This window comes from Cryptomeria japonica, chromosome 2, assembly GCF_030272615.1.
Source record: "Cryptomeria japonica chromosome 2, Sugi_1.0, whole genome shotgun sequence".
Classification (NCBI taxonomy): domain Eukaryota; kingdom Viridiplantae; phylum Streptophyta; class Pinopsida; order Cupressales; family Cupressaceae; genus Cryptomeria; species Cryptomeria japonica.
The window spans coordinates 270202279-270223918 of record NC_081406.1 but is presented as its reverse complement, the minus strand read 5'-3'; the positions used below and the strand labels follow the sequence as shown (position 1 = coordinate 270223918).

General features: G+C 37.2%; 1 protein-coding gene across 1 annotated transcript in view; it reads left to right on the top strand.

Annotated features, from left to right (window-relative positions):
- The window catches only part of LOC131056056 (uncharacterized), a 61262-nt gene that overhangs the window by 15161 nt on the left and 24461 nt on the right, over nt 1–21640 (top strand). The window contains exons 2-3 of the mRNA XM_057990366.2: nt 12542–12881; nt 12987–13183. Of these exons, the coding sequence (XP_057846349.2) occupies nt 12542–12881; nt 12987–13183 (537 nt within the window). The remainder of the gene's footprint in view (nt 1–12541; nt 12882–12986; nt 13184–21640) is intronic.

The window sequence follows — 21640 nt, the reverse complement described above, 5'->3', positions numbered from 1 at the left end:
CATATGTTTTCTATGGTTTCATGCTTGGATCTCTCTCCTATAGGCACTTTGTTTATTGATTAGCCCTTTTCATTTTGACAGTGTAAGAAAGGTGGTAGATCTTTGGCATGTTTTCCCCATATGATGGGCTTATTTCTTGCCTTATGTGAAGCTCTTCACATGGACCTATGCCTTGTTTGGTTTGTAGATGGTAAAGTTTTATGGTGGATTGTTTACAATGGTAAAGTTCTATAGGTGGCTTGCTCTTGTTATTGGTCTTTGGTTCATGGTACACAAATATTCAAAGGTCAAGGATCCTTATTGCCTAGATCATAGTTTGCAGACTTGGACATGACTTGGACTTGGCAACTTAAAAAGTACTTAAATTTCTGAAAAAAACATAAATTTATGGAAAAATTATAGCTATAGAGTGTATTGAATGAATTTGGTAGGGGTTTGGGGGTAACACCCCTTGCAAGGTTAGGGACAACACCCTTGGTGCATTCCTTGTCGTAATACAATGCAGGGTCAAAGGGTCATGTTGCTAGTCCCAAATACAGACCTTTGAAACTACATTGATGGTGCATGCCATTTCCATAATTTCTTTAAAGGGAAAAAACCATTTTCTTTCACTCTAATCCACACGAGAACTCAAATATCAGAAAATCACATTTTTTTGTTTATGCTAGGCTTCGGCACATTTTTTTGTTTATGCTAGGCTTCGGCACATTTTTTGTTGTGTTGAGTTACTTGTTCCATGTCCCATGAGTTACATGCATAGACTCGCTGAGTCTTGCTGCCACAATTTGTCAAAGACTTAACACCTTTGATCCGTGAGTTTAGTCTATATGAACTTGTTTATAAAAAAAACCTGCAAGTACTTAGTGACTCATGGGTACTTGATGATTTGTGAGTACGCAACAAGTTTACTATGGCCTACATGTTATTTTTGATAGGCATCAAAGGCAATTTTTAATTGCTCTGACCTTGTTGCCACGTGTTTGGTGAAGTTCTTTTGGTGAGAATGGTCTCTACATGATTGAGTCTAGTCATAGCAAAGCCACTATTCAAAGGATCTTTCAAAAAAATTGAATGTGGTGTTAGATGGTGCATCAAGGAATTGGATTTCTTGCTTATTGCTTTCAAGAGTTTCCTTCTTTGAACTGAAATTTTGATTGGCTTTCCGTTAATGGGTATTTGATTTCCAAGTATGACATTAGGAACTTGATCATCAACAAAGAAGTATCCATCCAAAATTTATTAACAAAACCAAATAATTGAACACCTTAATTATGCTAACCCTTTTTTTCACAAGAGTAAAAGATCATCTTACTTTCATCGTTACCACTTTTTGTTGGAGGAGACACCCTCTTATTTCTTTCCATTATAACCCAACCGTTAGAATTACTTGGAGTTGCGTTAAGCATTGGGGCTGCCACAAAGAAGCAAAAATCTCCAAAAAATTTTGAATTGCGATTATAACCGATTTTTTTGCAAATATGTCCTGCAAACCTTTTTTCCCCCCCAAAAAGATTATCTTTTTAAAAAACTTTTAATTGTGATTTTCAATAAAATTTTTTGCATTTAAATTGTGTGAAAATCACATTTAAATTGGTTTGAAACCTTAATCAATGTCCCGCCAACCTATGAAATCCTCAAAACCTACAAAATGGCAAAATATATTATGAATAACATAGTTGTGCAATATTATTAGGGGATGACTACAAATTGGAGCTTAAATAATTTTCAATGTGCACACAATAAGGATCTCTCAATTTAAATTAACAAGATAGAAATGCCAAATCTTTTTGATTTTGGTGGGGTTTCCATCCAAAGAGATAGTATTTTACTGTTATGATAGGTGAATGGTCTATATTTTGAGGTGATATATTAGTTTGCTGTACATACTTCATATTTTGTGTCTTCTTTATCATGTTTTAATTTTGCGTCTACTTCTGTCTAGATTGAATGTTAAAGAAAATTTTCAATGTGCACATCACAAGGATCTTCAATTTAAATTAACAAGATAAAAAACATTAAAGCTATTTTATTTTGGTGGGGCTTCTGTCCAAAGAGATAGTATTTTATTGTTAGGACAAGTGAATGGTCTATATGCTGAGGTTATATTTAAGTTTGCTGTGTCTACTTCATATTTTACGTCTACTTTATCATGGTTTAATTTTGTGTCTACTTCATCATGGTTTAATTTTGTGTCTACTTCTTATCTTGATTTTCTGTACAACTAGATTGTTTTTTTTTGATTGGTAAAAGTTTTGAGCTTATTAAAATCAGGATTCAAATCTGGCCCGAACCAGTTGGGACTACAACTAGGGGGCCACCTCCCCAAACTACAAACCACCATAAAGTGATCTCTCAGCAGGTCGTCTGGAACATGGTTCCAAATTGGGAATGCCCTCCTTTGCTGCTCTCTTTACTTTCTTTCCTCTGACTTCTTGCCATCCTTCCTCCTGTAAAAAAATCCCTTGTGGCTTGAAAGAATCCCTTGTGTGCATTTTACTTCTTCCTCCTCCTTTGAGAGAATCCACAATGCAGCTAACAGTGCCAACCTCAGAGCTAATCCTCGAGTGGGGCAACACCGTGCTACTTGTCTCCACCCTTTCCACAGGTTTTGATATTGAAGGATTTGGTCTTTGCATGTCCTTCTTAGCTTTGATATTCTCCTTTCCCAACGCTTCCATCTTCTGCATATCCTTGACACTTTTTGCAGATTTCTTTCCTATGCTCTCTTTCTGATTGTCAACCACTTCCTTCTCAACCGAATATTGATGAGGAGACACCTCCCTCCATCAAGTAGCCTATCTGTTAAAATTTTGCTTGTCACATTTGGCTGCCAAATGCCTAGTTTGAAAGCATTTTCTACACCTAAAAGGAATACCTTCATAATCTAATGTCTGCACCCATATCCCCTTGTGAGATTTCAAAGCTAAATCTGCAGGAGGAGCCTTAGACAAATCCATTTCCACTAAGATGCCTGCATAAGTGGTATGCATATATACAGGAGACCCTTCATCTACTCCTAAATATTTCCCTAAAGTATCCCCTATAACTTTAAAGCAAGATTCGAACCAAAACTGTAATGGCAAGTTTGGAAGTCTTACTCAAACCGGAATTTGGTCAATTGATTCAGTAGCTGGGTTAAAAGCAAGGTACCATGGCTTGAGCAGCAATGTGTGCTTCTCCTCCCAGCTCTAGAGGGATTTGCAGAAGATTCTATTCCTATCCTCTAAGTTGTCAAAAATCACTACAAAAAATCTCGGGCACCCGGATATATCTGCATATCTCCTTTCAAAAAAGTGCCCCAAATCTGAGTGATCCACTTATGAAGCTTTCCGAGACTCAGCTAAAAACCTTGAAACCTTCATATCAGTCCCATCTCAGCAAAATATTGTTCATTCTCAGAGACCTCCTTAGCTGTCTCTCCATCCAGAGAAACTGTTGGCCTGATTGTTGCTTGTTCACCCCAAAAAACGGGTGCAAAGGAGCCATTGAGGTCCCCATTCCCACATACCTCTGCCCTCACCATTCTCCCTTGGCGCCCTTGATCCAGAATCCTTGCCGGTCCTTCCTTCTGTCTTCACATCCAAAAAAATGTCGAGAGTCATGGTAGATGCCGCCCCCCAGCCTACTACCTCCAACAACATCTCTTCTTGTCGCAACAGGCCCACATCGTCTTTGACCACCACTGCAGAAAGGGTCTTGAGCAGCATATAAAGCAGATGAATGGCTTCCAATTTCTCTGAACAACACCATTGTAACTAAGGCTTGTAGAAACCCGAGCCACTGCAGAACATTGAAACAGCGACATCTTCTCCTGTTGCAAGTTTTTTTTCTTGCACAACTAGATTGTTATTGTGAAGACTTGTTGGTTATTTGGTCCAAACAACGATTGATGGTCTATCTTTTTCTACAGTGTTAGCCTTGTAAATTAGTTCTCTGGAGAGAAATAATCCATATTCCTTGCTAAATGGCTTGAATTCAATGCTAATTTAGGATCTCTGTCATATTATTGCTTTTCTTGATGAATATGACAATGCTATAGTTTCATTTTTATAATAGTCTCATTACTAGAAGTGAAGAGGTAGTGTTACGTATAGGTCATCTTTGTCTTCATAACATTTTATCCTTCTCTCAGGTTGTTGTACAAAAACTGTTGGCTGCATAAATACATTCTTGATGTTCATATGTAACTCACTGTTGCACCAAGATGTCCAATCTTTGTGACATCAAAGTCTTGGTCATTGTGATTTTGTATGTTTATTTTGATATTATATATATTCATCCTGAAACGTGTTTTGTGTCTATATTCATCTTTGTCTTCATAACATTTTATCCTTTCTCAAGTTGTAGTACAAATACTCTTGGCTGCATAAAAACATTCTTGATGTTTATACGTAACCCACTGTTGCAACCAAGATGTCTAATCTTTGTGACATCAAAGTCTTGGTCGTTGTGATTTTGCATGTTTATTTTGATGTTATATATATTAATCCTGAAATGTGTTTTGTGTCTATCTTCCACTTCTACTTTATGAGTCAGTACTTTGACTAAACTTGAAGGTTTGGTTAATAGCAAAGCTTTTTAACATGACTTGGTTTTGTATCTTGAATCTTTTAAAATGCATAGTTCATGACCATTTGACTCTACCTGTTATGAGAAATGTTCTCTTTTATTGATTTATTGGATTTTTATTTGGATGATTTATTCTTTGAAGTTTCCTACTTGAAAATTTCTCAGTGATAAAATGTTTTTTCTTTTATTCTGTTGGGATGTAAACATGTCTATTGTAGTTATTTTGAGGTCTTAATAAGTTTTCAAAGGTTTCATTGTTTGTTATGATAGTGCAGTCTCTACGATTGAACTTTCTTTTGATATTAATAATAATATGGAATGCAGTGTTTATAGTAGCATTTTACCATCGACTCATATCATACAAGAATACTAGAGGTTTACTCACATATCATTTAGTGACATATTTTATTGTTAACGTAGCAATAACTCTATGATACTAGCAAACTTTACATGTTACACTGCATTCTGTTATTTTGGACAAACTTTTCGATGGGACAAATCATGGGCTAAATTCTCTATTTTAGACAATTCGTGGGCTAGCCTCTCTATTGTAGACAATTCATGGGCTAAACTCTCTTTTATTTGTTCTGTACATCTCTATGCTATGGAAATGCCTTTAAATTTCAAAAACTAGTTTTTATCTCTTTTTCAACATTTTTAACTTTTTTTTTTTTTAAATTCAATTTTTTCTTGTTTGAATTTCAATTTTTTCAAATTTTTAAATACTTTTAGTTTGTTGATTTAGTAAATTTTCCCAAAAGATTTTTGCTGCTATTGGTTGCCATGGCTAGGGGGCACACAACAACATTATAAGGAGGAGAAGAACCATCTTTTACAAGAAAATGAAAAGAAGTCACCTTTTCGACAAATGTGGGTGCTCAATGGCCTAGGGAGAAGAAGCCTTTTGGGAGTTATAAGAAGAACTATCAATGGAGGGCTCATAGAGAACATCCTCAACACAATTAGAATCAATCACATGGTGTTGAGGGTCAGACCCAATGCACCAAGTAGCCTGCCTTTAACAAGGAGTCAAATGGGAAATCTTGGGGCACTTGGCAGCCAAGTGGCCTATAGCAAAGCATGATTTGCAGCTAAAGTCAACTCCTTCATAGTCAATCTGTTGCTTCCAAATCTTGTTTCCAACATCTGAATAAATTTCTTCAAAACTTAAATTTATTTTATAAATTGAACCAAACAGGAATTCTTGTAAAAGTGAAATATCTAAACATCTATTCAATATCAGGGACAAAAAATTCAGATTACTTGGAGAATTTCCGGAGGAGGAAAGACACTTTGAAGACCAAAACTGAAGTGGCAGGTTTGGAAGCCTCATCTGAATTGAAGAAACATGGATCACCTGAATGATTGAACTCCGGAATGTTGTAAATTTTGTGCCCTAGATCAGTAATCAGATTTATGTCTTTTAATTATGCCCTAGTTTGTTAATCAGATTTGTAACATTTTAGTAAACCATAATTCAGTAAACTCAGAATGAAACAAGTAAACAAGAGACAAACACAAATACCTTGGGAAAACCTCCAAGGAGGAAAAACCCAGCATTAAAGACCCACAGGTCAGATTATATATTCTCTCTTAATAGCACAAATACAATACTTAGCTTCCTTTTCAGATCTGATCCCTTTTGTATGACAGATCTGCACTTCTAAGCACTTCAAGTCTGCACCAAAAAAAAGGCCTATGTCCTCTTGGACAAGTTCGCACAATCCTTGGGTAAATTCACACCTTTTATTTGCAGAGCTAGTTCGCTGATTCCATGAATGATTGAATTGTATTTGCAAGATGACTTTATTTATATGAGTCTTTAGCCTTTATTAAATCCAAGTCGGCCTCCCTCTTTTGGCGCCAATTTATTTATTGTGGCGTGGAGTATTTAGGGTGGCGTGGAGGTATAGGGCTGGGCTCAACTTGGGGGTATGTTACCCTTTTAGGATAGGACCCAGTCCTATATGGGTTCGGATGTTGCCTTAAGGCAATCCGAACCCATCTTTACCTAGTTACAAACAACACTCCCTCTTAACTAGGGAAGAAGAGAATGCATAATCTGAACCTTTAGAGTTCCATCTAGCACACAAGCATAGAATTACATCTTCCACCTAGCACACAAGCATAGGATGGTTCTAGCACACAAGCATAGAAAGTGTAATACACAAGTGGGTCTTTACATAATTACAATTTTCCATCTAGCACATAAGCATAGATTGGACACAATTCATTCTTGCACACAAGCAAAGAATGATCAAAGTGCTGCAGATAGAGTCACTTAGATTGGAGCTCCCTCTCAATCAAGGTTTCGTTTTCCACAATACCAAGTTTGTCTCTGAAGTATTTGAACTTCACTTTGGATAAGGGTTTGGTAAGGATGTCCGCAACCTATTCATTTGTGCTAATGTACTTTAGTTGAATGGCACCTCTTTGCACCATATCTCGAGTGAAGTGATGGTGCGTTTCCACATGTTTGGACCGGTCATGGAACACAGGATTTACTGACATCTTTATACAACTTTGATTATCACAATGAATGGTGGTAGGACCACTAGCTTGACCAAATAATCCAACGAGGAGTTTGCGAAGCCACATTGCTTCTCTGGATGCAACAGATGCTGCAATGTACTCAGCTTCTGCAGTGCTCAATGCTATGGAAGATTGCTTTCTACATGCCCAAGAGATCACTGTAGAGCCCAAGTTGAAGCAGATACCCGAAGTACTTTTCCTGTCCTTGACACTTCCTGCCCAATCTGAATCTGAATAGCCTTCCAAGAAGATTGAAGTGTTAAGCGAATACTTCAGCCCATAACCAATAGTGCCACGTAGATATCTTAGGATGTGCTTGGCAGCCACCAGGTGAACAAATTTAGGCAAGCTCATGAACTAACTGAGGGCATTCACAGCATAACAGATATCTGGCCTTGTATTGACTAGATACATTAATGATCCAATCAGCTACCTGTACTCAGATGGATCTGCAAAATCAGAGTTAGCTGCAGAAACACTTAACTTCTTTAAGTTAGATTCCATAGGAGTATGCATGGGTTTACAATCCATCATTCTAAATCTTTTCAGAATATCAATGGTATATTTTCCTTGACTTAGAAAAATTTCATTGGATTTTTGCCATACTTCTAACCCTAGGAAGTAATGCATTAGTCCTAAATCCTTCATTTCAAATTCTGAGGCTAATTCTTTCTTACATCTTATGATTAATTTATTTTCACTAGTGAGAAATAAATCATCCACATACAAAACCAAAATAAGCATATCATCATTATAAATCTTTAAGTAAATGTTAGCATCAGCATCATTCTTACGAAATCTTAAGCTTAGTAAGTACTTATCAATTCTTTCATACCAAGCCCGAGGAGCCTGTTTGAGCCCATATAAGGCTTTCTTCAACCTGCAAACGTGAGAATCTCTTTTATGGATTACATAACCTTCTGGTTGCTCAATATAGACTTCCTCCTCAATAGCACCATTGAGGAAGGCTATCTTAACGTCCATTTGATGCAGTTCCCAATCTTCGGCTGCAACAATAGCTATTATAGATCTAATAGAAGTATATCTAGCAACAGGAGCAAAAGTTTCTTCATAATCTGTTCTTTCCTTTTGAGAAAAACCATGAGCTACAAACCTAGCTTTTTATTTTTCAATACTACCATCCACATTATGCTTAATTTTAAACAACCATTTAGAGGAAACAATAGACTTACCTTTGCGTCTGGGTACAATGTCCCAGACATCATTCTTGATGATAGACCCATATTCTTCATCCATGGCTGATTTCCAAGCATGATGGGACATAGCTTCTTCGACATTGTGAGGTTCAGACTCAATGATATTACACATCACAGAAATGTAGTTGGCGTGATTTTGGAATCTCTTGCTATCTCTAAAGGTTCCACTGGGAGCAGCAAATCCTTTAGCATCTTGAATCGTGTTTCTAACCCAAAGTGGTCTCTTCTTGCAGACCACAATATCCTGAGGTATATCGGTAGAGTCCATGGGTTCTGTTGGGTCATTCTGAACTTCCTGATCTGGAAGGTCAGTGGACTCCTCCTGTATCTTAGGGTTAGCATCAACTATTGAATCTTGATTTTCAATCACCATATCATTATTGTCAGATAATGAACCTTTAGATCTTTTGAAAGCAATATCTTCTTCAAAAGTTACATCTCTACTTACCTCAACATACCTTTGACTTGAAATGTAGATCCTGAAGGCTTTGGAAGATTCGCTGTATCCCACTAAAATGCCTTTCTTCCAGATGGATCCAACTTGGTTCGTTTTTCTTTAGGCACATGAACATACACCGGGCTCTCGAATATCCTTAGGTGGCTGATGTCAGGTTTGATTCTTGTAAAGGCTTCTTCAGGAGTTACATCCTTTAGGGCACGATGAGGACATCTATTCTGAATATAAATTGCTGTTTTGGATGCTTCCTCCCATAGAAAAGGTTGCAGGTCTTGATCATGGATCATGGCTCTTGCAGCTTCAACAATGGACCTGTTCTTTCTTTCAACAACTCCATTTTGCTGAGGATTGTAGGGAACACAAAACTCCCTCTTAATTCCTGCCTTAACACAAAAGTCATAGAACCTGAGGTGTATTCGCCTCCATTGTCAGACCTTAAACATTTAATTCGATTTCCTGTTGTGTTTTCAACTAAGGCTTTGAATTCTTTAAATCTGTTTAGGACTTCTTCAGACTCTTTAGATTTAAGAAAGTAGATCCATGTTTTCCTAGAGAAATCATCTATGAAGATAACATAATACAGGAAACCACTAGGAGATGCTACAGACATAGGACCACATAAATCTGAATGAATAAGTTCTAACTTTTCTTTAGCCCTACTATCGCTTTTATGAAAAGGATTCTCTACATTCTTACCCATTGCACAACCTTTACAAGCGTCATCATGAGATAAACTAAGTTTAGGCATACCTTTAACCATTTTATCGAGAGTGGGAAGAGCTTGAAAGTGTAGATGTCCAAGTCTTCTATGCCATAGCTCGCATGATTCAGGGGCCTCATGGATGAGAGCTTGAATTGGATTAGTTGCAAGCTTATATAAACTATCACATCTATTTCCAATAACACGAGCAATTTTGAAATTAGATTTCTTAGACCAAGCGAGTACTTTCCCTTCAGAAAATGCTATTTGCAAACCCTTATCTCATAAGGCAGAAATCGAAATAAGATTTCTTTTAATACTAGGTACAAAAAGAATATCACAGAGTTGTAAGGAAATACCAGAATCTAGTTTTAAAGAGGTAGTACTAGAACCTTTTACCGAGTATCGAGCATCATCGCCGATTACCACATGAAGGTTGGTGTCTTTTTCAATCAGATCTGAAAGATGCTCACGAAAACCTGAGATGTGTCTGGAGGCACCACTGTCAAGTATCCACGTATTACTGTCCGTAGGAACATTGCTGGATAGAGTAGAGATAAGAAGATAATCCTCACTTTGTTTGGTAACTTCATTTAAATTGATTTCCTTTTCCTTTGGATCATTCTGACAATCTCTGGCATAGTGACCATACTTATCACATCTGAAGCAATGAATGTGAGAGGAATCTCTTGACTTCTTCCTTGGATCATAGGAGGAGTATTTAAAATCTTTGCTTCTCTTTTCTTTCTTCCAATGTCCACCTTTCCTAGATTTAGCTAAGAGAACATGATTATCTTTGTGAGAGTTTTTGAGTTTTCCTCTTACCTCAATTTGAGATTCCTCTTCGATGCAATCAGATTGAAGACGCTCAAAGTTGGGACGATCGGCTCTTCCACCAATGCTACGAATGAATGGTTCCCATTCATCAGGTAGACTATTTAATGCAATCATATCAAGATCTTTATCCAGAATTTGGCAATCAAGAGTACTTAGCTTGTCCTTTAGTTCATTGATCTTCATGAAGTAGGCTATGATTGAGTCTTCTTCTTTCATTTTCATGTGAAGAAGCCGCTGTCTTAGAGCAGGAGCCCTGCTGAGGTTGTTGACTTCATAAATCCCTTCGAAGTGTTTGCTCATTTCCTTGGCAGACACAAATTTTGGTATGACAGTGACAAGATGATTCTTCATGGATTCAATTATGATCTTTCTAGCCTTGAGGGAGTCTTTCTTGAACTGCTTCAGCATCAAGGGCTCCATCAAGTCTATCTTCAGCCCTCAAACCTGACATTTTAATCTGAAAACAAACTACAGCTATATGCAACAAATGATTTACTAAAATCTGAAGTTAGTGACACTTTAGCTCTGATACCATGTAAATTTTGTGCCCTAGATCAGTAATTAGATTAATGTCGTTTAATTATGCCCTAGTTTGTTAATTAGATTTGTAACATTTTAGTAAACCATAATTCAGTAAACTCAGAAATGAAACAAGTAAACAAGAGACAAACACAAATACATTGGGAAAACCTCCAAGGAGGAAAAACCCAGCATTAAAGACCCATAGGTCAGATTATATATTCTCTCTTAATAGCACAAATACAATACTTAGCTTCTCTTTCAGATCTGATCCCTTTTGTATGACAGATCTGCACTTCTAAGCACTTCAAGTCTGCACCAAAAAAAAGGCCTATGTCCTCTTGGACAAGTTCGCACAATCCTTGGGTAAATTCACACCTTTTATTTGCAGAGCTAGTTCGCTGATTCCATGAATGATTGAATTGTATTTGCAAGATGACTTTATTTATATGAGTCCTTAGCCTTTATTAAATCCAAGTTGGCCTCCCTATTTTGGCGCCAATTTATTTATTGTGGTGTGGAGGTATAGGGCTGGGCTCAACTTGAGGGCACATCACCCCTTTAGGATAGGACCCAGTCCTATATGGGTTCAGATGTTGCCTTAAGGCAATCCGAACCCGTCTTTACCTAGTTACAAACAACACGGAAACCATGGTTTCATGCCCAAGAAAGCCTGATCCCAGAACCATGGACCCCCCTTCAACAATGCATTTATTTCTGAAGGGATCTACAGATAACCAGCCAGAAACATTAGCATCACTAAGTCTCCTTGTACCAACAGTTTCCAGTTAATAGACAACCAGTCATGTAATTGTATCAAACTACACCAAAATTTTAAGAGTTTGCAACTTGCTTCATTTACTCTTCGTTTGTAGCTACTTCGCCTCCAAAAACCACTTTTAGGGTTTGTCTAGGGTAGAAATCTCCATTGGATGAGGGCTTTGAAATTTATTCAAGCTTTAGCTGCCTTGGGTTCCATGGAAATTGAGGAATTTGTCATAGTAACAAGAGAATTTGATGTAAATCCTATATTTTCTTTTAAATTGATTTCTTGCTTCTCCGAGATGGTTAGAGGATGGAAAAGTGGCAGCCTTTGAAAGAACAGGAGTGGCCACAACTTCTGAGCCCCTCGGCTCAAGGGGTAAAACCAAATCATTTCCATTTGCAAGAAATGGCTTAGAGACCATCTCTTCAGTGTGTAAAAATCCAACATTCGTCCCATTAGTCTCTTGCTGATTGATCTCAGAGGAGCCTTTCACTGAATCATTGGAAATTGAGTTTTGTCAGATGAGTTTTAGTGCAGTGGTGCACAGAAGTGATGAGAGTCATATCGGGCTGTAATATTTACTAGTACAGTAAAAATGTTGTATAATACAACATTATATCTGTAGCTGGCAGTAGAGAGTATGGAGGATAAGTTTGGGCATGTGCTCAAACCATCTTTGATGATCATTGATTGTTTACATTGGCTCCTTAGCTAAATCTGGAAAAACTTGGGATCTCTAAAACAACTTCCTGTTCATTGAAACATATTAATTTGAGTGACTCCCTAGTTAAATTATCAGATAGACAATTAGTTTTTCTTGGGATATGTTTAAATATCAAACACGCATTGTATAAGCAATTATTGCCACCATGCATAGTTTTTATGGTAGCTTATATTTTATTCTTTAATGCTGATAAGATTGATCTTGATTGTATTTGGTGTAGGACATCATATGTGGCAGATGCATTGGCAGTTTCAGTAAGAACAGGTCCTCGAACCATTAGCATGCAGAGGTGCTTTGGAATAGGACCCACAGCTGCCGGTAACTTACTTGCTGCAGCAGCTGCGAATGGATCACGTCTAGAATGCATTCTGTTTAGTCATCTTGATCGCTTGGATATTCCCAGGGATATCTCTCTAGTTGAGAGAGATGAAGGTATTTGCAAAGAAACCACCATGCATGTAAACTCACATTGGTTAAAAATGACCAATGTTGGTGCTGGGTTACGCATTCTCGCTTTAAACAATTGTGCCAGTCTCAGCTTCTTTGAGTTGGTATCTGTGGTAAGTGCTCAACTTTCTATTTTTCGAACTTTTTTGTGGCTGCATGTAATGTGTTGTCTCTTGTCTAAGAATGGATGATCAATTTACTGAATTTGTGAGTTATAGGCCACGACATGTCCACTGCTGGAAATTTGGATGCTTGGAGGCTCGGTTGAAGGTCTTGGTCTTCTCCGTTGTGAGAATTTGTCCGAAGAAAGAGTACAGACAGCTGTATCAGCTCTAGTCAAGGCAACTCAGCATCTTCCAGAGTTATGTGTCCTGGAAACCACATTTTTCTCAAGCAGTGTTGTTCAATCGTTAAGGTATACATTTAACTTTGTAGTGTAACTTTACATGGTATGCTTCTTCTGTTTTATTGATGAATGTACTTTTATAGAAAATTGAAAGATTTATGGACAAGTTTATGAATATTTCTCAGTTCTTGTTTATTTAATATAATTATTATATGAACACAATAAAGGGAGCCTAAACCATAAGGTGAAAGCACTGAAGCAATTTCATAATAATGATTCCTCAAACCACAATAATTTCATTTTAAAGAAATGATATCAAATCATTAAGGATATTTTTTAACTTTCTTTTATATTTAGAGAGAGAATGATATCTAAATTTTGAGAATTGAATATCTCCATCTGTTTTGATGCTTCATATCAATCATTTAATTGTGTTGCCCCTGAAAATAATTAGTAGTTTTACAGTTAGGAATGCTGATATTTCTCTTAGAACTGCTGAGTTTAACTTTTTGTAGCGATCTGTGCCCATGTGAGTATCATCCTTGTAAATATCTATGTTTACACATGGCTCAGTTTAATGGTGCATTTTCCAACTCTAATAAATATTAAAACAGATTGCTTGAGGTATCATCCTGGATGTGCTTGTCTTTATCCAGTCAATACTCATCCTCAACCTTGTACATCTATTTAAACCTAATTTAGTGTGTAGAACTACAGTTTTTGCCGGTTAATTAAATGTGTGAGTTCATATCAATTGGTTCCAGAACATTGTTAAAGATTTTTTCTTTCGCTATTCCTTTTGAGGATGAATCAGTTGTTTCTGCTCAGTCCCTACTGCACATAGACTGTTTCTTTCTTGCCCTATTTATGGTTTAGGAAAGTTGTAGTCCATTCAGATTCATCACTTTTTTCAACTAACATGAGAGGACAGATATATTCTTAAACAAGGTTCCAGTTTTGGGTTGTCTTCTCTTGGATCTTGGCCCTCTCCTGGTTCAATTTTGATGCTTTTTGTGGTCAGGGGTTACTTTCTCAACTTCCTTGGTGTCGTATGTGTCTGTCACCTGCTCTGCCATTTTAATCATGGGGCAGTCTTGCCCAGATCTAGGATTTAGCTGGGAATGAGGGTTAGGTTTTCAAAACATAGGCAGTGTTAGGGTATGAAAAAGGGGTTCTAGGTTTTGAGAACGGGATTGGTTGGGTGGTTTACAAGAATGAAAGAAAATCAATAATAAAGCTTTCATAGTTTATAAGGGATGAGGAGGGGGAATTTATAGGGATTTAATAGTTTATGCAGCTCCTATTCAACAACTATTTGTGATTTTAGAGAAAATTTTGTATGGCATGCTACTTATATTCTGTGGTTGCATCTGGTTTTGGAGAAACTCATGCACAATTTGCTTCTTCTATTCTATGGGTGCTTATGCTTTAAGAAAAAATTGAGATATCAATGGAGTTAGTTGTATTTCACAATATCCTCCTATTTGAACCCAATGTTCCCATTGTAAAGGGGGGCCTTGACAATAATATTAAGGGAAGGAGCATAGGATGGAAGTTCATAAACAATTTCTATTTAATTGGTTGGGTATCAATTTGTATTTGCACATGGATGTTTAGAAATGGGCCTATTTTTGGCATACCCAAGGGTTGGGTTGTTTTTGGCGATCTAAATTTGGGTGTCATTTATAAAGGTAAGCCCATACACCAATTGTTCCCCAACTATAGGTGCTCATAAACAATATCATAAATTAATTGACCTTCAAACCTACTTTTAGTTAATTGTAACAAAGGATTGGGAAGGATATTGATTACCTTTCTTGTATATTTAGAAAGCAATGGATAGCCATGTCTTGAGAATGAATCAAATATCTCAATCCAACTTGATGCTTCATATTAATCATTGTACTCATCAATTGAAAACTCACTAAGCACTTACTCAACGTGTGAGTACTTGCATGAAAATATCATAGCCATGATGCTTGCCCATTTACTTGCCTATTTCAAATTTTGTTGAGTTAATCAATTTAATTATATTTTAAATTCGTTGAGTTTTAATTTTTATTGAGTTTTTACTAAGTTCATGGGTATTGTTGATGTGTGTTTTATGCACGATTGAACACAGAAAAATGTATTGAATCCTCTATCCTCTCTTGAACAAAGACTTCTCAAATGCTGAATATGGAAAAGGATCACTTTAGACGACTCCAAGGTTTACAATGTCAGGTCTTGACGTTTTGGATAAATTCAATGGTGTGATGTGTTTTCTGTACCTCCAAAGGGACTTATGGAGTTGCTCTCATCAATTCTAGCTTATGAAATACTCTTCTTCGAGTGGTGTTGCAATATCGCTCTTTCCTACTACTAATGATCTTTGATAAAAAATGAAAAAAGGAGCAAGGTTTAGGAATGCTACGCTAATGCTAAGAATGCAAGACAATGAACAATCTCAAGTGAGCTCAACTAAGCTTTGATTTGACATGCCATGAACATCTCCACAACGCTAGTGCAATCTTCTAAGGTTAGCTTTATGATTTTCAAATCACTACCACAAGCATAGATACCTTCAAGGTGAAGCATATCAATGATGGAATAGTAATTGAAGTTAAGCTTTGCTAAAATGGGTGAAGTTGACTATGCGGGATATTTCACCATCGATGGAGTACTAGTAGTATGAACAATGAGAGCTTCACTATCAATCATGCACATACATCTTTCTATCTTCTAAATATTTAAACCAAATTCTATTCTATTTTTTTTTATATACACTTATTGCTTCTAGATTCGATTGTATATGCAAGTTTTTTTCATCAACGTTTCAAATCACACTCCGTGATTCATCATCAAGATGAGCAAGAATTCTAAGGAGATGAATCACAAAGTGTGATTCAAAACGTTGATGAAAAAAACTTGCATACACAATCAAATCCAGAAGCAATGTGTATATTAGAATGGATTTAAATTTTTTTTTGTTGTTTAAAATATTAATTTCTCTCATAAAAGAATGAAGAAACGAGCAAGTGTTCCAAAACTCAATAAGTCACCAACACTTCAATGATTTTACTGATTCTACAACATTGAGCAACAATTTTTCAAAACTCTTCTAATCGATCCTTTACAAATGAAATGAGTGGGGCTTATATAGTGCTCCCAGATACAATGAATGGCCAAGATTAAATCATAATCAAGGGTCAAGATTATGCCACCTAAACCCTAATTGGTGTTTGTTACATCAAAACCTAATCTTATTGCAAATTAATAAATATCTGCCAATGGGAACATGACATCCATTTTGCACAAACTTTGAGGAAATATCCTCCAATAAGAAAAATGACGCCACATGGGATCATAACAAACTATCTTCTAGAATCTTGTTTCCCTTATCCTTTTCTTTTGTTACAAATTCAATGAATTTGGACGTCATGAATTCAATCTCAGTAATTGGAGCAGCAAGCAAGTTCTTCAACTGTTCCTCTACAAAGCTGACTTCGTCTAAGACAAAAGCAAAGGTTTTTCCCCATCCTGGCCCATAATCTCTATGAGTGTATGTCATCCAACTTTTTCTCAGAAGGTGATCCGTTTGTTCCAAAGAATATGATCTTCACTCTTTCAGCTAACTAATCGACATCTACGTGGATTTCTTCATTATCTCCTTCTCAAGTATGATCTTGGCTACCTCTACAATCTTGTCATGTATCAAATTTATTTCCTCATCGACTTGGGTGCATCCACTATTGATATCTTCAAAAATGACTTTCCTCATTCAGAGCAAGTTACACGACTGCTGGACATTAGGTGATTGTCCATCATCTAATACTCCTCTGTTCACCAAAGTTTGCTTAGGTAGATTCCTCATTGCTTGCAGTCTCGGCATGGTATAGTCTTTGGTGAAAATGAAGCTGCCATGAGAGTTTGAGTTCTTTCAAGAACACCTACGGTTCTATCAAATATCCTCACTAATTCCTTCACAAATGCATTCGCTTTCTTGAAAGTTTTATTTATCCAAGTCTTCGTTAGGTGTGCTAAAGTTCCCATCTTTTCTAAAGTGTCAACTGAGTCTGGAGGAAGCAATGGTGGATGCGTAGTTGAAGGATCATGTTGCCTCAGTTGTTGCTTGAATTGTTGGAAGTAACTTTTCAATGCATTCACTTCTCTTTCCAATTTCTTGTTCTTTTCTACTTCCAGTTTCAACATGTTTTGGACTGTCTTCATTGTGTCATTCATGTCTTCTAATGCCTGTTCAGTGGTGGGAGGACCTAAGTCAATAGTCTCCAAATCATACTCTTCTGCCATGATCTTGCCTTCATGCTTATCTACTCAGAGTGGCAATTTGCATCACTTGAGATCTTGTATCGTCTCTTTTCATCTTTGACATCTTAGTTGCTTTCTTCTTTTTAATAGTCTACTATTATTACTTTTTTTGTCAACCTCTCCCTAAGCCCTGCTAGGATAGCAGATTTCTTGTCTCCTACTTGCGCTTCATTGAGCTATTGATTTTCTCAGGGTGGAGAGGTTACTTCTTCATCTTCATTTTCAATATCTACATACACATCTTTGCCTTCCTTGTCATTGATCTGCTCGTGTGGAACTGAATTGTCTTGATCTAGTGGTTATTTACCCTTGTCTGTCTTCTTGCATTTGCTGTTCTGGATTGTACACTCCATGGATTCATTCACTCCAAGATCTATGCTCTCTCTCTGCGGGTGACTTTCTTGGCCAACTGCTTGATTCATCTCTACTTCAGGTACAAAGGAAGTACTAGTGGAAGGGTGGCTTGAACTTGATTTATGTTTCTTGTTGGAAGGCTTTTCCTTGTGACTTTCATTTCTCTTTGATCCTCTGGAGTGAGCTGATTGGGTGGCACTTGCACTCAGGCTGGCACTTTCTGTATCGTCATCAAAGGGTTCTGTCTCTCCCATCAATTCAAAAGTTAGTTGTATATTCTGGCTCTTCAATTTCTGGATTTGGATATCTACCCATCATTTGGTATATGCGAAGACTAGCTTCATCAAATCTTTGAAATTGGTGATCTCTATGTCAATCCAATCGACTCCTACCTTCTTGTCTTTCTCTTGCTCATATATCAGCTGAATGCGTTTTCCACTATCTTGTGCCAGATTTGGAATGTTGAAAACCTTGCATGTTTTGACAATGTCAATCGGTAGTCTTGAGCACATTCTTCTTCTTATCTCAAAATCGTCTTGAGCATTAATAAAATGATCTTCCAATTGAAGCTTGTGTTTGTGCTTTCTTCCATTAGCTCTTCTAATATTGCCATAAGGATCAAAGCTATCTCTGGAAAATGTATGGGATAAGAAGGTGAAATTTCAATTCTTCTTCCAGTTTCTTCGCTGCCTGTAAGGAAGGACACACTTCCAATGATTGCCCAACTGAAATGGGGAAAGTGATTCTTGTCTTGTTTCTATTCTTTTGCACTTTGTTATATGTCATTAACTGCCTCACCAACTCAAGCAATACTATCTTGTTGGTAGGATATCGTGGTAGCATGTAGGGCAGACTAGAGCATCCTTGAATTTTGATATAGGTGAACTTAGGAAACTGAATATACCAAACATCGGATTTCTTTATCAACTCTTTTGCTTGTGATGAATGCCACCTTATCAACTAGGATGCTTGAGGGCTTCCCATAACTCGGTTGAGTAAAGTGATCGAATTGCCGAATTCTTCCTTAAAATCAATCCTGTGAAGCTTGGTAGGTAGCTTGTATATGCCGGGCTTGCTCCTTGATAACCAATTTTTGTTAATTATGCCAAGGCATTTGTTGATATCATCGTCATAAAACGCCTGCATTGCTTCTTTGCTTTTGTAGACCATGCCGTTGGGCTCAGGTATGTGGAAAGCTTCACTGATAGCTGTCTCAAACAGATAGGCAAGTGCTTTGTCATCAGGTGCCGTTATTGTTCTTGTGCTGGCATCACTGTGTTTGGCACATTCAACGATCAACTCATTGCATTGTATAGCCGGAGGGAAGCTTACTGCTTTAACTATCCCGCTCTTGATCATCATCTTTGAAAATCCGGAAGGCCTAGTGGTATACAAGGGACCTTGGAACTTCTTCATGTTAATTTGCCCGAGATTGGTGTCTCCTACATTGCTCCAAAACTATGTTATCTTGGATTCCAGAGCCTCTCCCTTCGAGTCTTGATGAGGGCTTGCCGTGTACTTGTTCCAGTCTTTGGGGCTGCCATGCTCTACCTGCAAGAGTTGTCTAAGTTAGTTTTATAATATGATATTAATGCCCACATGCGGAAATCAATCACCTAGGTTAGCAATTGCTGCTCTAAAGCTAACAATTCACTAAAAACCTTCAATGTTGCTGAAACACTAGGTGTCTATATTAAAACCTTAGCTTGTAAAAAAAACTGATCCAATCGTCGAATTTTTATGAATTTTGCATTAAAACCTGTAAAATGATTAATCCAAGAGCTCTAATACATGATATGAAAGAATCTTTATGGCTGAAACCTCATCACAAACTCAAGCCATGGAACCATATCAGCGCATTAAAGAAAAAAAAATGATTAAAACAACTTGTTTCAGACCTGAAAATATGTCTCAGATTGACTGATAGCTTCAATTTAGCCTTTGATTTGACAAAATTGTCTTTGTATTGAAGTGCTTTTGCTATGTTAGTGATGTCAAATGCTGAAGCTGAAGGTGGAATTCGCTGATTTGATGACGCTGATCACTGTTTTTTGATGATGCAAGGTCACTGGTCCATAACAACAAATTCGCTTTGTGCTTGAACAAAATTGCTATTGAGAGTGAATTCCCTGCTTTAGCAATGATGATCTTGACAATATTTTGCTTTGAATGGAATTGCTGCTCCTTAATCAAAAGCGCTGCCTGATTGAGATCATTACTTTATCAATTGTATGTTGATCAAATGAAATGATCGACATTGCCTTTATAGTCGTTGAGGGGGTGTGCTTCTTCATCACAAGTCTGACTGGTGCCTTTCATTTAATGTTTTGCAATCTTGATTTTTAAAGGATGAAAGCCGACTTGCTTTCATTGATTCAAATTTAAATCAAAACGTCTCTTTACCTTGTGGGGTCCCCTTCTCTTAAGGTGGCGTGAAAACTTATGTATTTCTTCCTTTGCCATGGGTGATTAGCATCAAGGGGTTGCGCTTTTGGTTGAGCAAAGGAAGGGGCAATGCTGATGTCACACTTTGGGGTGAACAGTGGAAGTTCGCACATTTGCAAGGGTACTGGAAATTCGCTGATTTGCAAGGGTATTGGAAATGATTCATCATTGGTTGATTGACTTGCTACTTCATTCACTCCCTTGACTTGCCATTGATTAGGCTTGTGATATCTCCTTAGCAATGTTCTAGCAAGGTCGTGATCATCTTCAAGCAAAGAAAATGTGAAGTGAAAGTTCGCTGATTTTGGAGGAAATAGAAAGTTTGCTGATTTTGGAGACTACAGGAAGCGCGCACACATTTGAGGCTCCAATTGGAAGTTCACACATTTGAGAGTCAACTGGAAGTTCGCACATTTGGGAGGTAACTGCAAGTTGCCTCAAGATAACAACTTCGCTAACTTAATAATTTTGCCTTAAGCCTCTTCATGATGATTTGGACTCTAGCCTACCTTCCTTCCAAGCATTTACCTCTGCCAAATTTAGCACTTTATCTTTGATTTAGCAATTAAATGATGATGATGAAATGGAATGATCATCATGAATTGTTCACTCCAAAATGTTGAGGATAAAATCAACTCAACCTTTTTCCATCTAAAGGATTGCTTCTAGCAATCTAACCTAAAAACCTAAAAGTGGAAACAAAAGAGGGGGTCCCCATTTGTGATGGGGCGATGTGTGAAATGGTCACAACATTTGGTGACTCCACTGGGAAAATGTTCTAGAACTTTTCAAGAATAAGACTCATTCCAAACCTAGAATCTTCAGATAACTCTCCTTAGTGAATCAAAAGGTTAGAAAATATATAGAAACAAGAGGGAAATCTTGAATTGTACCAAGTCACTTAGTCTTTGACTATAATTTCCGAGCTCCGTAGTGAATAGCTACGTAGTTTGTCTTTACTCCAAAAGCATCCTGGATAGAGTGGTGAAATTCGTATGTTCATACTACTAGTATTTTGCTGATTGTAAAGTACCTTGCGTGGTCAATTGAACTCTCTACATGAGCTTAACTTCAATTGCGACTTGCTCATTGATATGCATTACATTGATGGTGTCTATGTCTTTGGTAGTAATTTGAACATCATTTTGCTCTCCTTAGAATATCGCACCGGCTTTGCCTAGTTGTTCCTTGCATGAAGGAATAAAGCATGGTTGAATTTCACTGTCATTCATGGTCTCTTACATTCTTAGGATTAGATTAGCTTTCCTAACCCTTTATCCTTTTGCTCTTTTTTCAAAGTTAAGTAAAATTACATGTTTTAGCAGCATTCAAGCAAGTTCATGCAAAACAAAGCCCCCCTTTGTGATTCCAGCAAAATGACATCACAATCACTGAGTCTATCCATGACACATGTATAAA